We start from the raw sequence: 13,312 nt of genomic DNA on the forward strand, positions 1-13,312 counted from the left end.
ACTTTTAGGGTTAGGAACATAGAGTGAATGAGAGACTGGAGGGGTGGGGGGAGAATGAGAGGATTGGCTGAGGCTGGTGACATATAACGTTGAGAAGGCAGTAACACATGAGACGAGGCGCACAGGTAGTTGGGGGGGGGGGGGAGGGAAGGGGGGTGGTGGGCAAGTTGGGTTAGGGAAGTTAGAATTAGATCACGTAGACCAAAAGAGACTACCAATACAGCACTGGCGAAAGCAGAGCTCACCCTCCTGTGGTACCGGAGGGTAATGACTTGGGGCAAAGGCGTCCATGCATGATGATGTTGTTGTTTTAGTTGAGTCTCGGGCAACTGGATCAGATGACGCCGGAGACATGTTTAGCATAATTTCTACCTTTCTCCCATCCAGGACCAATGGAACTGCATATTGTATTGACATGGTGCTAGTTTGCTGCCAGCCCCTGGGTTGTAGGCGGAAAGCTGTGTGCTCGCATGGTTACCGAATAAAAGTTTATAATCAAAAAAAAATAAATTTCCTCAACGCCCTGGACCTCACACAATTATGCAACAGCCCGACCCATGAGAAAGGTTCTATCCTCGACCTTATCGCCAAAGAGGACGCTATTCAACTTGAGTCTATCCAACCTTGTGACTGATCAGACCATCATATCGTCACATTCTTCATCAATGAAAAAGTCAAACTCAACACGACTCAATCCTCCAGACCTAAAATATGGAAAAGAGACCTGAAAAAACTCAACCCATACTCCCTACCCCCGAACAGCCGCGACCTCCTGCTCCCTCCTACGGGCGCTACAGATGTCCAATCCTTGACTGACCACTATCTCAACGCCATGACCTCAATAATTAATGAGGCTGCTCCCATGCAGCTAAAAAGAGTCTCCGCTAAAATCTCCAATCCATGGTACGACTGGAGACTCAATGAAGATAGACGAGCCACGCGAATGGCAGAGCGCACATGGAGAACAGCTCCCTCTGCACTGCACCTGAAAACCCTGAAGAAAAAAAGAAACGCCTACTTCAGGAAAATAAAGCGCTCCAAAGCAAACTTCTACGGTGGCTACGCGAGCGGCAATGGCGGTCGCAGCTTGTTGGAGCTCCCGCCGGCCCGCATTTAATCCGGCTGAATTATCCTGGCCCCCGTACCCACTACTCACACCCTTGTGGGGCGGACATTCCTAGTGGCGCCAGGGATCCTCCGGTGCCGTCGGCAGCGATCCTAGGTGCTCGGACGCGCCGGAACGAGGGACAGACGAGTGAGGCCTGGCATACTGGAGAGGCGCCGGGACCTCGATTTTGGCGATCCCCGGCCGGGCGGCCTCTGTGTGGGTCGGCTGGCCCACTGCTCGCTACTGGACCTCTACTGCCCTGGGGCCGAGGAATGATCGGCGATTCTCTTCCTGGGGCCCTGCTGGAGAGGGGTGCGATCCTGGTCCCGTGACTCTGCCTGCTCCGCTACGGCGGCCCTGTGATCCGGGTGCAGCCGCGGTCTCGAGTTTCGCGACCCCCCGCCGGATGAGCTTTCGCCTGCGCCTACTGGTGCCCTGGAGTGCTCGGAGCGATCCTCCCCTAGAGGTCCCGACGGGGGCTGGACAATAACGGGCAGCCCGGAGCGCCTTGGCTGGCCCCGTGCCTAAGGACAAACCGTGAGTACCGCCCCCCCCCTGGGACCCCGGGCGCTGCAGGAGTTTGGGCTGACGCTGTGGAGCCCGTGGATTGTGTGAGAGAGACGCTGCCCAGCCCACAGGGGGGATAGGGGACTCTGACAGTTGGCAAGTGGGGTGCTGGTCTCGGGGCCTGCCTGGACCTGGCCCGGGCGCAGAATTCCACCACGGATGAGACTGTCCGGCCCCCACTGAGGGAACAGTTGCTTTCACGCGGCCCTCCCTTGCTACACTTAGTGGAAGGGGCTCGGAGTCCCTAAACGGCCATTTCTGCATACATAGTGGGCAATTCACAAGGAACTGGCAGCCATGACCAGGGGAGGTGGCGGCCCCACCAAACGGGTGACGATCGACAAGTTCACCGGGCCCAGTGGGGGCCCTGGACCGTCAGGAGGTAGACAGAAAGGAGGAGGGCCGGATAACGCAGCACTAATGGCGGCCATCACCCAATCAAGGGATATGCTCGATGCCAAGATAGGTGCAGTGGGCGCAGATGTCACCCTCTTGCGTCAAGACTTGCGGAATGCCGTAGCACGGATCACAGAGGCTGAATCCAGGGTGTCGGTGGTGGAGGACGATGTAGGCACACTCAAGAAGAAAATGGCGGCAATGGAAACTGTGCAACGGGGCCTGGCGCTTCGAGTGGAGGATGCTGAAGGGCGCGCACGCCGCAACAACCTCCCGTTTCATTGGCTTTCCGGAACGATGTGAGAAGGGTAACATGGAACAATTCCTCACGCAGTGGCTGGGAACCTGGCTGCCCCCGGAGGCTTTATCCAACTGCTTCGTTATTGAACGTGCACACCGCGCCTTGTCACAGATGCCACCGGAGGATGAACGGCCCAGGGCAGTAATTGCTAGACTTCTGAACTATCATGACCGGGATGTCATTCTGAGGGAAGCGAGAACCAGGGAGGCTCTTCTTTACGAAAATCGGAAGATAATGATCTTCCCTGACTACACGAAGCTAGTGCAGCAGCAGCGCCAATCCTTCATGGACGCCAAGGCGAAATTGCGAGGTCTCAAACTCCAATACTCCCTGTTGTACCCAGCGCGCCTGAGAGTGATTTTCCAATCGCAGACACTGTTTTTCAATACTCCGGAAGACCTCTTTAAATGGACCGACGAGACAGTGAGGATCCGGCCGAATTCTCAGCCGGGGCTCAACCCAGGCTCTTCGAGGGGGTCATCACAGGAACGGAGTGGTCAGACGACCAAGACCAAGAGGAACCGGCGATCTAGGTCACAAAAGCGGTTGGCCTCCTTCAGCGGCACCCGGGCCAGTGGTAGGACCGAAGACTCGGACCAGTCTGAGATGGATCATGGCCGGATCTGAGGATTCGGCGCCCCTTTGTACACTTGTCGCTACAGGCTCTGGCTAACGGAGTACGGGCTCTTGGGGCTCGATAGACTGGTAGCATCATGGCTGCCTCAGGATTGGTTTGCGGCTGATCACTGAACATGGGGGGAGATTGTGGGTTGGTGTTCGGGGACTACACATAAGGGGCTACTGCTCTCCTACGGATGTGGGAGGTTTTGGGAGAGGAGGGATGAGGTTACTGTTTCCTGGGGAGTTGGGATCCATTGGCATGGCTGACTCAGGGCCCTCTGTTTTGGACTCTGGGTTACCCATGCCGCGACAGGTACTTCATGGTTTCTTGAGGTATTGGGGGGGGTGAGGGGGGGTGCGGGTGGCCGGGAGCAGGGCCGCTGAGTTGGGACCGAGACATGATCAAGACTATGAAGACATTCAGTTGATGGTTGGTTTTGGGGTTTGGGGTAGGACGAGAGTTGCTCGTCATGTTATCTTGGGTTTCTGGGGCGGGAGGGTGGGCCTGCACGTGTGTCTTGCTATAGTGTTCATTACTGTGTGCGATGAGTGGCAATGGCGAGGACGTTCTATTGGATGGGTCTCACATGCTTATGGCTGAAAAGACTCCTAGACTCCCCGAGGCGTCTCTGCGGGTGATCACGTGGAATGTCAGGGGGATGCTCGACAAGATCAAGCGTGGGGCAGTGTTGCGCTGGGGGAAAAATGAGAGTGCTGATATTTTCTTGCTCCAGGAAACCCACATGATGGGCTCGAAAGTGCTTGGTCTACAGAGGTTCGGCTATCACCAAGTATTTCATGCCGGATTTTCCCGCGGATCCAGGGGGGTGGCCATTTTGATACATCGCCGGGTAGCCTATGTCCATGAGAAGCAGTGGGTTGACCCGCAGGGTCGCTATATCTTTGTCAAGGGCATGGTGGGCACTGAATCTGTGGTCTTTGGGAGTGTCTATGCCCCCCCCCCACTGCAATGGGCCCTAGCTGAGAAACTATTCACAGTGTGGGAGGACATCCCCGAATCCCTGGCAGTGGTTGGCGGTGACTGGAATGATGTGATGGACGTGAGTGTGGATCGCCGGCGGCACCGAGAAGTGGTTGAATCTACCCCTCCCCCCTCACACACCCGACTGCATGCTATGACTGAGGGACTGGGCTGGTCGGATACCTGGAGACATATGCACCCTACAACACGCGAGTATACCTATGTCTCTGCTGTGCATGGCTCCTATTCAAGATTGGACTGTGTGTTTGTGCCTGGCGACTGCTTGTGAAGAGTGCAGACATCTTGCCTAGAGGCCTGTCCGATCACTCCCCGGTATCGATTAGGGTGGGACTCCGTCGACAACGCCAGCCGTTTAGATGGAGGATGTCCTCGTGGCATCTCCAGCAGCCTGCCTATGTGACGCACTTGCGGGAAGCGTTAGACCTGTATTGGCGGGAAAATCTAGTGGGAGACATTGACGCCGGGGTGGTGTGGGAGGCCATGAAACCCACTATCCGGGGAGTAGATATAGCGTGGTGTGCCGCGGCCCGTCGGAAGCGGCGAGGAATGATCGCGGAAGCGGCCGCGCGGGTGGAAAATTTGGAAGAGCAGAACCACGTGGGGGGTGATGAAGCCGGGTTACGACTCCTTCTCCAGGCTCAGCAAACCTATGCATCTGTCCTACTCGATGACGCAAAACAGGCATGGCTAGCCACACGTAGTAGAATATACCAATGGGGGGGACAAGTCATGCACGATGCTTCATAGACTCTGCCAACGCCACCTCCAGCCGCTTACGCTGCCAGGACTCACGTCCGACGATGGTGAGGTCCTTACTGACCCAGACGAGCTAGCAGCGAGTTTTGCCGCATACTTCGCTGCTCAGTACGCCCCATGCGATCGCCTATCAGCTGACGAGGTGACTAAATTTATTGAAGACATGCCCCCCACGACGGTGTCGGATGAAACTAGGAAGGCCCTCGATGCGCCCCTTACAGCTGAGGAGCTGGGCGATGCCCTGGGACAGCTTAATACCGGAAAGGTCCCTGGCCCAAGTGGCTACCCGAGTGAGTTTTATAAGAAGTTTCATGTACAGCTGGGGTTCCATTATCACCGGGCGCTTGAGACAGCGCGTGAACAGGGCACACTTCCCCGGGACTGGCGACATGCCGAAATCGTCGTCTTTCAGAAACCAGGTAGACCCCCAGAGAGGCACGACTCATATCGCCCCATTTCACTACTCAATATTGAGGCTAAGGTTCTGGCTAGGGCTCTAGCGAATCGTCTGTCCCCGTATATAACAGACCTGGTGCATCCGGACCAAGCCGGGTTCATGCCTCATAGAGCGACGCGGCATAACATCCGACGCGTACAGGCGGCGATTGACGCCATGGGAGCCACAGGAGAGCGGGCGGCTCTGTTGCTAGCTGACATTAACAAAGCCTTTGACTCCGTCAGCTGGACATACCTTTTTGCACTTTTGCCCCGTCTAAATCTAGGCCCGGTTTTCCTGTCCTATGTCAGGCTACTATACACAGATAATACGGCCTCGGTCCGGGTTGCTGGGGCGGTGTCGGAGACGTTTCAAATTGGACGAGGGACCCGACAGGGATGCCCGCTCTCCCCTATCTATTCGCTCTACTTATGGAGCCGTTGGCTGCCTGGGTTTGTATAGATGCGCAAATGCGGGGCTTTGTATGGAACGACAGCTTATCGGATAGGATCGCACTTTACGCGGACGATGTCCTTTTCTTTCTTACCGACTTGCAGCGCTCGGGACCGCGCGTACTGGAAATTATGCGAATCTTTGGGGAAGTCTTGGGCCTATATTTGAACCTGCATAAATCTACCCTCTTGATGCTGAATGGAGACACATTACCGGATCCCTGGACGTTGGGGCTACAGGTGGCTACGCATGGCCTGAAATACCTGGGGGTGTTCCTGTCGAAGTCAGTAAACGTTGCCTGGGAACGCAACATAGTGCCCGTTTGGGACCGAGTTCAGACAGATGTCAAGGCTTGGTCTCGAATGCCCCTATCTATATTTGGCAGATCCGCAATTTTTAAAATGGTTGCACTCCCGCGTCTCCTCTACCAATTGCAGAATCATCCCTATCCAATTGCACCCCAGTGGTTCCGACAGGTCAATTCGATCTTGGGCCGCTTTCTATGGGCTGGGGGGCCGGCCAGAGTAGCACTACGTACGTGCTTCTTGTCCACTTACTGCGGAGGCCTGGCCACCTCGGATCTACTGTCCTATTACCAGGCCGCTCACCTGCTTATCCTGAACGAATGGTGGTACGGCGACAGCAGGGATCCGGCCTATGCCCTGGAACGCACATTGATGGGCGACAATATGCTCCACACAGTCCTCTACTCGGCCCGCTTGCGCCGGAGGCTGCCGAGGGTCACGAATCTCGTTTTTGCTGTCTGGCGCCAGGCCTTGCGCCGCATGGGCTGGTGGGGTCGACTGACCGCTGAGACGCCGCTATGGCATAATGGCCTGTTACCCGAGTTGTCGGCCTTATCAGGATTTGACGGCTGGGATGCGATCGGGATTTCACAGCTAGGACATGTGATGTCCGGGACGACGCTCAAGTCCTTTCAGGTACTCAGCATCGAATTTAATATGCCCCAGTCCCAATTTTTTAGGTACTTACAACTCCGACACGCACTAATGCCCAGTATTACCAACATAGATTCGCTTCCCGATTTTAGTCCCATTGAGGCAAAAGTCTTTATGGGGGATCTGGGAGATAAGAAAGTCTCTCGCATCTATCGGACATTGGTCACTCATTGCTCCTCCACCCTTCTTCCGTTAAAGACGACTTGGGAAACTGATGTTGGCCCCCTCGATGAAGATGACTGGAGGGAGGCTCTGGAGTCCCCTAAAGGGGCAGCCATTGCTATACGGTTTAGACTGGTCTAATTCAAAATTCTCCATAGGGCCTACTTCACCCGTGAGCGACTGTGGAAGGCAGGCTTGATTGGATCCCCGGAATGTTTGCGCTGCGGAAATGCGGTGGGCACTTTGCTCCACACGATATGGTCGTGCCCTAGGCTGGTGGGCTTCTGGAGGGGTGTGTGGGGCTGCCTGTCTGAAGTACTGCATTGGTCTCTTCTTCGCACTCATCGTCTGGGCCTACTCCACATCTTGGAGGGGGTTGGTGGAAACGTATATAAACGTCACCTGCTGCTCCTGGGACTGGTGGTGGCCAAAAGAGACCTAGTCCGGGCTTGGAAGGATGTGAGGGCCCCCCTCCTGTGTGCTTGGAGAGCCAGAATGGACTTTTGCATGGGCCTGGAACGACCGATTTTTGAAGCACGAGGATGCCCCCGCAAACATTTCAAGATATGGAAGAGGTGGGCTGAGTATAGGGGGTTGACGCTAGACCCTCCGGCAGAACTGGAGGAAGATCTTTAGTCTCATGTTATTTGCAAGTCCTTGCATTACGCCACGAGTATCATATCATGATTACAAACCGAGGCTATCTGTACACACGTGCACGGGGGTAGGGTGGGACACAGGGGTGGAGGTGGGAGGGTTGGGTAGTTGGGGTTCATAGGGGTAGGAGAGGGTATAGTTGTATTCCTTTATGATTGCTTTCTCTTGACTACTTGGTTGGACGCTTAGTCCTCTGCTGTAACTGTACCACAATGCTTGGTGGTGTTCTCCTGAATGTGGGGAGCCACACGTATTCCTTGCTCGATCCTACAAATAAAATTTGTTGTGAAAAAAAAAAAAGCAAACTTCTTCAGCCTCCAGCTCGACCAAGCAAAAAACCGTCCAAGAAAACTGTTTGAGCTAATCAGAACACAAGCCAAGGAACAACCCCAACCTCTCAGTACTTTGGGCAAAGCACCTTCCTGTGAAGACTTCGCCGCTTTCTTTACCCAAAAAACTGACAACATAAAGAGTGATCTCCGCATTGACGCAAGCCTCTACACCACACCCAACTGCATAACACCCACCGAACTAAAAAATAATGCTACATGGTCATCCTTTGACACCTACTCCGAAGAAGAAATAGGCAAACTGCTCAGCACCCTGAAACCTTCCAATCACCTCACGGATCCCCTCCCTGCCAACGCTGTCAAAGATTTCACCCCATGGCTCCTTCCACTGTGGACTAAAATTATCAACAGCTCGCTCCAACAAGTAACCATCCCTGACTCCCTCAAAGTTGGACAAGTCACACCTTTGCTAAAGAAACCTACTGCAGATCCATCCGACCTAAACAACTACCGTCCCATTACCAATATTCCCACTCTCGCCAAACTATTGGAAAAATGCGCACAACTACAGCTGACTAAACACATTGATCAGTTTGATCTCCTCAACGCTCATCAATCAGGCTTCCGAGCAGGACACAGTACTGAAACTGCTATGACTCACATAATTGACGACGCCCTACAAATGCTAGATCAAAATGATACCTGCCTCCTCATCCTTCTTGATCTCTCTTCAGCATTCGACACTGTTAAACATGAGAATTTACTCGAACTTTTGAACACAAGAGGTTCACTTCCTTCTTACACAACAGGTCGCAGAAATTCAAGAGTAACAACCTGATGTCCTCGCCAATACCTGTTTCGTTAGATGTCCCCCAAGGATCCTCCCTATCACCAACTTTGTTCAACCTAGTTATGGAACCTCTCACCACCTTGCTACAAGCATCCAATGTACTTTTTCACATGTACGCAGATGACACCCAATTATATCTCAAACTACAATCCCCCAATGACATTTTACTCCTGAACTCAACGATCAGAAACACCCAATCCTGGCTTGCCAATAATCATCTCAAACTCAATGCTCTGAAAACAAGAGTTCCTTCTGATCTCACCTCCCGCGAAGATCTCTGCCACTCAAACCTGGCTTAAACAGCTAACTGCACTCAATGTCCTACCCACCATCGTGGACTCAGCAAAATCTCTAGGCATAACTCTCAACTCCAATCTCAACATGCAGCATCATATCAGCAAGGCTACTAAGGGAGCGAACTTCCAAATCAATACCCTGAGGAAACTTAAACCCTTCCTACCAGCCAAAGACTTCCAAACTGCAGTACAAGCACTAGTAATCCCGTGAATTAAATACGGCAGCATCGCCCTCTGCGGTCTCCCGATAACCACTACTGCACCCCTAAGAGCCTCTCTAAACGCTGCAGCAAGACTCATCACTGGGTCAAAAAAACACTCGAATATCTCCCCTGACTTGAAATCCTTGAACTGGCTGCCTTTTGAAGCCAGAATACATCTGAAAATCGCCTGCATGACACACAAGGCTGTACACCCGAGCTCTCCCGGATACCTCACTCAGAAGCTGTCAATCTCTGGCGGCTCTAGATACACTAGAGGTACAAACAATCTTCTGCTAAAACCTCGAAGATTCCGGAAGGAAAAAACTTATAAACGCTCTTTCTCAGGAATGGCACCCAGGATCTGGAACTCACTCCCTCCTGAAACCAGGCTCATCTCCTCCGTCACACTTTTTAAGAAAGAAGTAAAAGCTATTCTCATGGCCAAAAACACTTGACCTATTAACCTGGATCTGTAAAATCTCTGCACCAATCTGTATTATTCTGCTCGATCCCTACGACTATGTGTTTTTCCTGTATTATTCTGCTCGATCCCTACGACTGTGTTTTACCTGTATTATTGATTCACTTACCTGACTAGCTACTTGCATTATTGATTTACCTGTGCTATTATGCTCCCTCACGTACTTACCTATCTCACTTACTACCTATAATTTCGATATACCTGATGACCTGTTATTCACTCTCTTGTTGGTATTCCCTGCTTTGTAAAGCGCTCTGATATCTGCAAAGATCTTGTTCGCGCTATATAAAACTCTCAAAATAAATAAAATAAATAAAGAGACCCGAAACCTAGGTCTATGCAACTAACCGACTTCCCCATGCTTATGCGATAACCCGGTCTCCTTTTCCACCTTTGTTGATGTAAGCTGTTTGTTACTTGTGGGAGGATTTGCAACCCGCAATTGTTTTTTTTAAATTAGAAAATACTATTAATTTGCATAACACGTATGATATTGATCCTTTCTTTGCTTTAGTGATTCCATGTAGGACTTTTATTAAGACATGTTTGCAGCTCCCCCCTAAGGCCCAGTTATCCAGATATTTACATTCATGATAATTATGGTGAATGTCACCACTTGTGACAACTTAAACATGGAAGGCATCTATTTCTTGTTTTACCTAATTCTCATGCTCCGTAGATTCAGTAAGATTGGGTGATTTAATAAAAGCATGTTAAACCAAAATCAAATGTATGCCCTGCTTGTCCCTTCTAGGTCTGTAGCCGGCAATCCTCTCCCTTACCTTGACTTTTTTACCTCTGTAATGTTCTCCAGCTTTGCACAGTATGTTGCTTTGCAGATAGGTTCACGCTATGCGAATCCTACATTGCATCAGTATTGCAATGTCTGCAGCCAGTCTGTTGTACTTCCTTTACAGTATGGCAAATTCCAGGCCTGATGCTTTTGTTGATTGACCGAAGCGAATGTTTGCCTCCCCTTTGAGGGGGATACTAAGATCCTTGTCCTTGTTGGCACCCATCCTTTGAAAGTGGCTAGATATGCTAGACTGTCTCGCAACCACAGAAAAGGCAATAGCATTGCAGACTACAAACCTAATCCAGTAAATGATTGAGTTCTACTTTTCTTTCCAGGCAATGTGAAGTAGAGATTCAGTTTCCTATTTATGAAAAGGAAGATGAGAACAATGACTACCACCTGGTGGATGGATTGGCCTTTTTGAATGATGACATTGTTGGTAAATATAAACTGAAATAGTTACAAAATCATATTTATTGAAATGGTTTCGTATGAGGGCTTCATCCATTTTGTACATTACTAATCTTTGAGGTACATTTGGAGATTTCAGGTTCGATATCCTAGGTGGCTGACCTCACGGATTCAGGTTGTGACTGTATGCATGTTTAGGATTGACATGTAGGCCAACGACGCAAAGTGAAATGCCATCAGCCATTTTTACTCATTAAAGGTGTTGCTAATTATGTTATCAGTTGAAACTCTCTGCTGCCGGCGTGACTGTCGAAGGCTGTCGGTAAGATTTGTGTTGATTCAGCTATTTCCCTATCAATTGCTCCCACACCTGGTGCACGTCCCGGTCACCCATGTTGTACCCACTTGCACTTATTCTACTATTGCGTTGAGCACCGCTTAACCCTATACCTGTAGTTTTGTTATTCACAAAGTTAATACCTATTGCATCACCTTCTGCAAATTCTATGTTGGAATTTTCTATACCATCGCCATTCATTTTGTTTACAATTCTCTTACACATCTGCCTGACTCCTCCACCACTTTGGCTATAGCTATTGCCTTTTTCAGAGGAGGGTGGTTACTTCCACCCGCAACCTCTTCTGCATTTCCTTGTTGTGATACTGAACGATCAGCTGATCCCCAATAAGCTCTTCTGTCCTATTACAAACCTGGCATTTGAGAGCCAATTCCCTCTGCCTACACACAAACTCATCTAAGCAGTCATGGAATTTCTGCAGTTGTGTGTAAAATATCGGTCTGCTCATAATTATATTGATAGTCTTTCCAAACTGCAATTCTAACCTGGTTTTAGCTACCTTAGAAAAGTCTGGAATCAACTTCTCTTGAGATCAGATCATTAATAAGTTCTCCTTTAAGATTATTAAGGAAACTATAATGGTATTAGATTTAACAAGAGCCGCCATACGGTATAATTTACCCTCAATTCTAATGAAAACAAACTTGTATCGGTGGGAAGAAGTATATTATTCAGTGTTAGACAAAAATTTGCTTGTAGATTTGTTCCTGGAAAACTGGAAGGGTGCAATTATAAGACCTATTCATAAAAAAAGGAAACCACAATAAAAGATGTGAGGGAAAAGCTGTTTTAAGAACTAACACTGGACCTGCTGAAAGTGGACAGCAATAAAGAACGTAATCCCTTTAAAATGAGGATTTAAAGAAGGCCACTCAACAGTAGATCACTGTCTTAATCTGTCGATATTAGTGTGAAAGTCGGCTTGTAGATTTTTGCACCAAATTCAACTTGGTGGATAGTGAAGAGCTGTGGGAAACTTTATAATAAAATTAGAAATCCCAAAGGGTCCTCTGTTAATCCTGAACTACACAGGCAGAATGGGGCACATGAGGTAAAAGACGCAGAAGGAACTCTGACTCATAAAATAGAAATAAAAAACTCATTGAGACAAGGTTGTATATTGCCCCCATGTTGTTCTCTGTATTTTTAGCAGATGTACCCACTGTTCTAGCAGCATACTAGGGTACTAGTCTAAAAATAAATGGCACACCTAGTTCATGTTTTTATATGTGGACGATCTGGTCATCATGGATGTGACAGAAGTAGTGCAAATCAAGGGGAGGAGGTAGAAGTTTTTTTTTGTTGGTAGGATTCACTCTGCTTTCATATCATATAACGTCCACAATCAAAAGTGAGTGAGCGCTTCTAGTCTATATCGGTCTGGGTCTCTGCCACTAATGGCGTATGTGATCACCACTGTGGCATGTTGTTGTGCGACATCATCATTGGGTTTCGCACCTAGCTACCCTCTTCCCTAGGTGAGTACTGCCTCCTTTTGAGAGAATGTACTGGTGGGGTCCATATGGTGGTGTCTAAAATTACCTCCTGTATTCCGGGGGATGCCTTTAATGTGGATGGAGTATACATGTGTAAGGTTAAAAAGAAGTGGTGATGTTTTTGGACATGTTAACTATCCATAACATCATACATAGGTGGTAAACCTGTTTCTGCCTTTAATGCCCCTAAATGGAAGGGTCTGGGTCTTCATCATGACTTTTTTATACGTACAAAGGGTCCATTACTTGTCAGATCTTTTTTAGACTCGTAAGTAAGTTAGTCTTCAAACGGAATTGTTTTTTTCCCAAAAATGTTCTTGGCTTTAGCCTAAAACGTATAAAAACAGCCCTCCTCCTGTTAGGACAGACTAGGCCCATATAGGTAGCCACACCGGTGGCTGGAGAATTGCAAGATTCTACGAAGTCCCGCGCCTTATCTGATAACAGAACGACTTGCTGCTGCTGTAACCTGGAATTCGTTATTGTTTTACACTGTTGGAGGCTAGCTCCTTTTTAAACGGTGTTTCGTAAAATTTGCTCATAATCGTAATGATTGCTTTATAGATCGGATTTCTGCTTGAATATTATTTAGTGACCCCACGCTCGCCCATCTCTCGCATTGCTTGCACCATAATTGAAATTTGAAGCACATCTCACCATTTCGGTGATTCCCTCGCCGCCTCACGCCCGTCCGCCATCTTGGGTGTAGGCT

At 49.6% G+C, this 13,312-nt stretch overlaps 1 protein-coding gene across 4 annotated transcripts in view; it reads left to right on the forward strand.

Moving 5' to 3' along the window:
* LRWD1 (leucine rich repeats and WD repeat domain containing 1) overlaps positions 1 to 13,312 on the forward strand; it is a 262,211-nt gene that overhangs the window by 232,690 nt on the left and 16,209 nt on the right. For all 4 annotated transcript variants that reach the window (XM_078679669.1, XM_078679668.1, XM_078679670.1 and 1 more), the window contains one exon: positions 10,671 to 10,774. In XM_078679669.1, the coding sequence (XP_078535795.1) occupies positions 10,671 to 10,774 (104 nt within the window). The remainder of the gene's footprint in view (positions 1 to 10,670; positions 10,775 to 13,312) is intronic.

The sequence above is a fragment of the Lissotriton helveticus genome, chromosome 3_1, assembly GCF_964261635.1.
Source record: "Lissotriton helveticus chromosome 3_1, aLisHel1.1, whole genome shotgun sequence".
NCBI classification, from domain to species: Eukaryota; Metazoa; Chordata; class Amphibia; order Caudata; family Salamandridae; genus Lissotriton; species Lissotriton helveticus.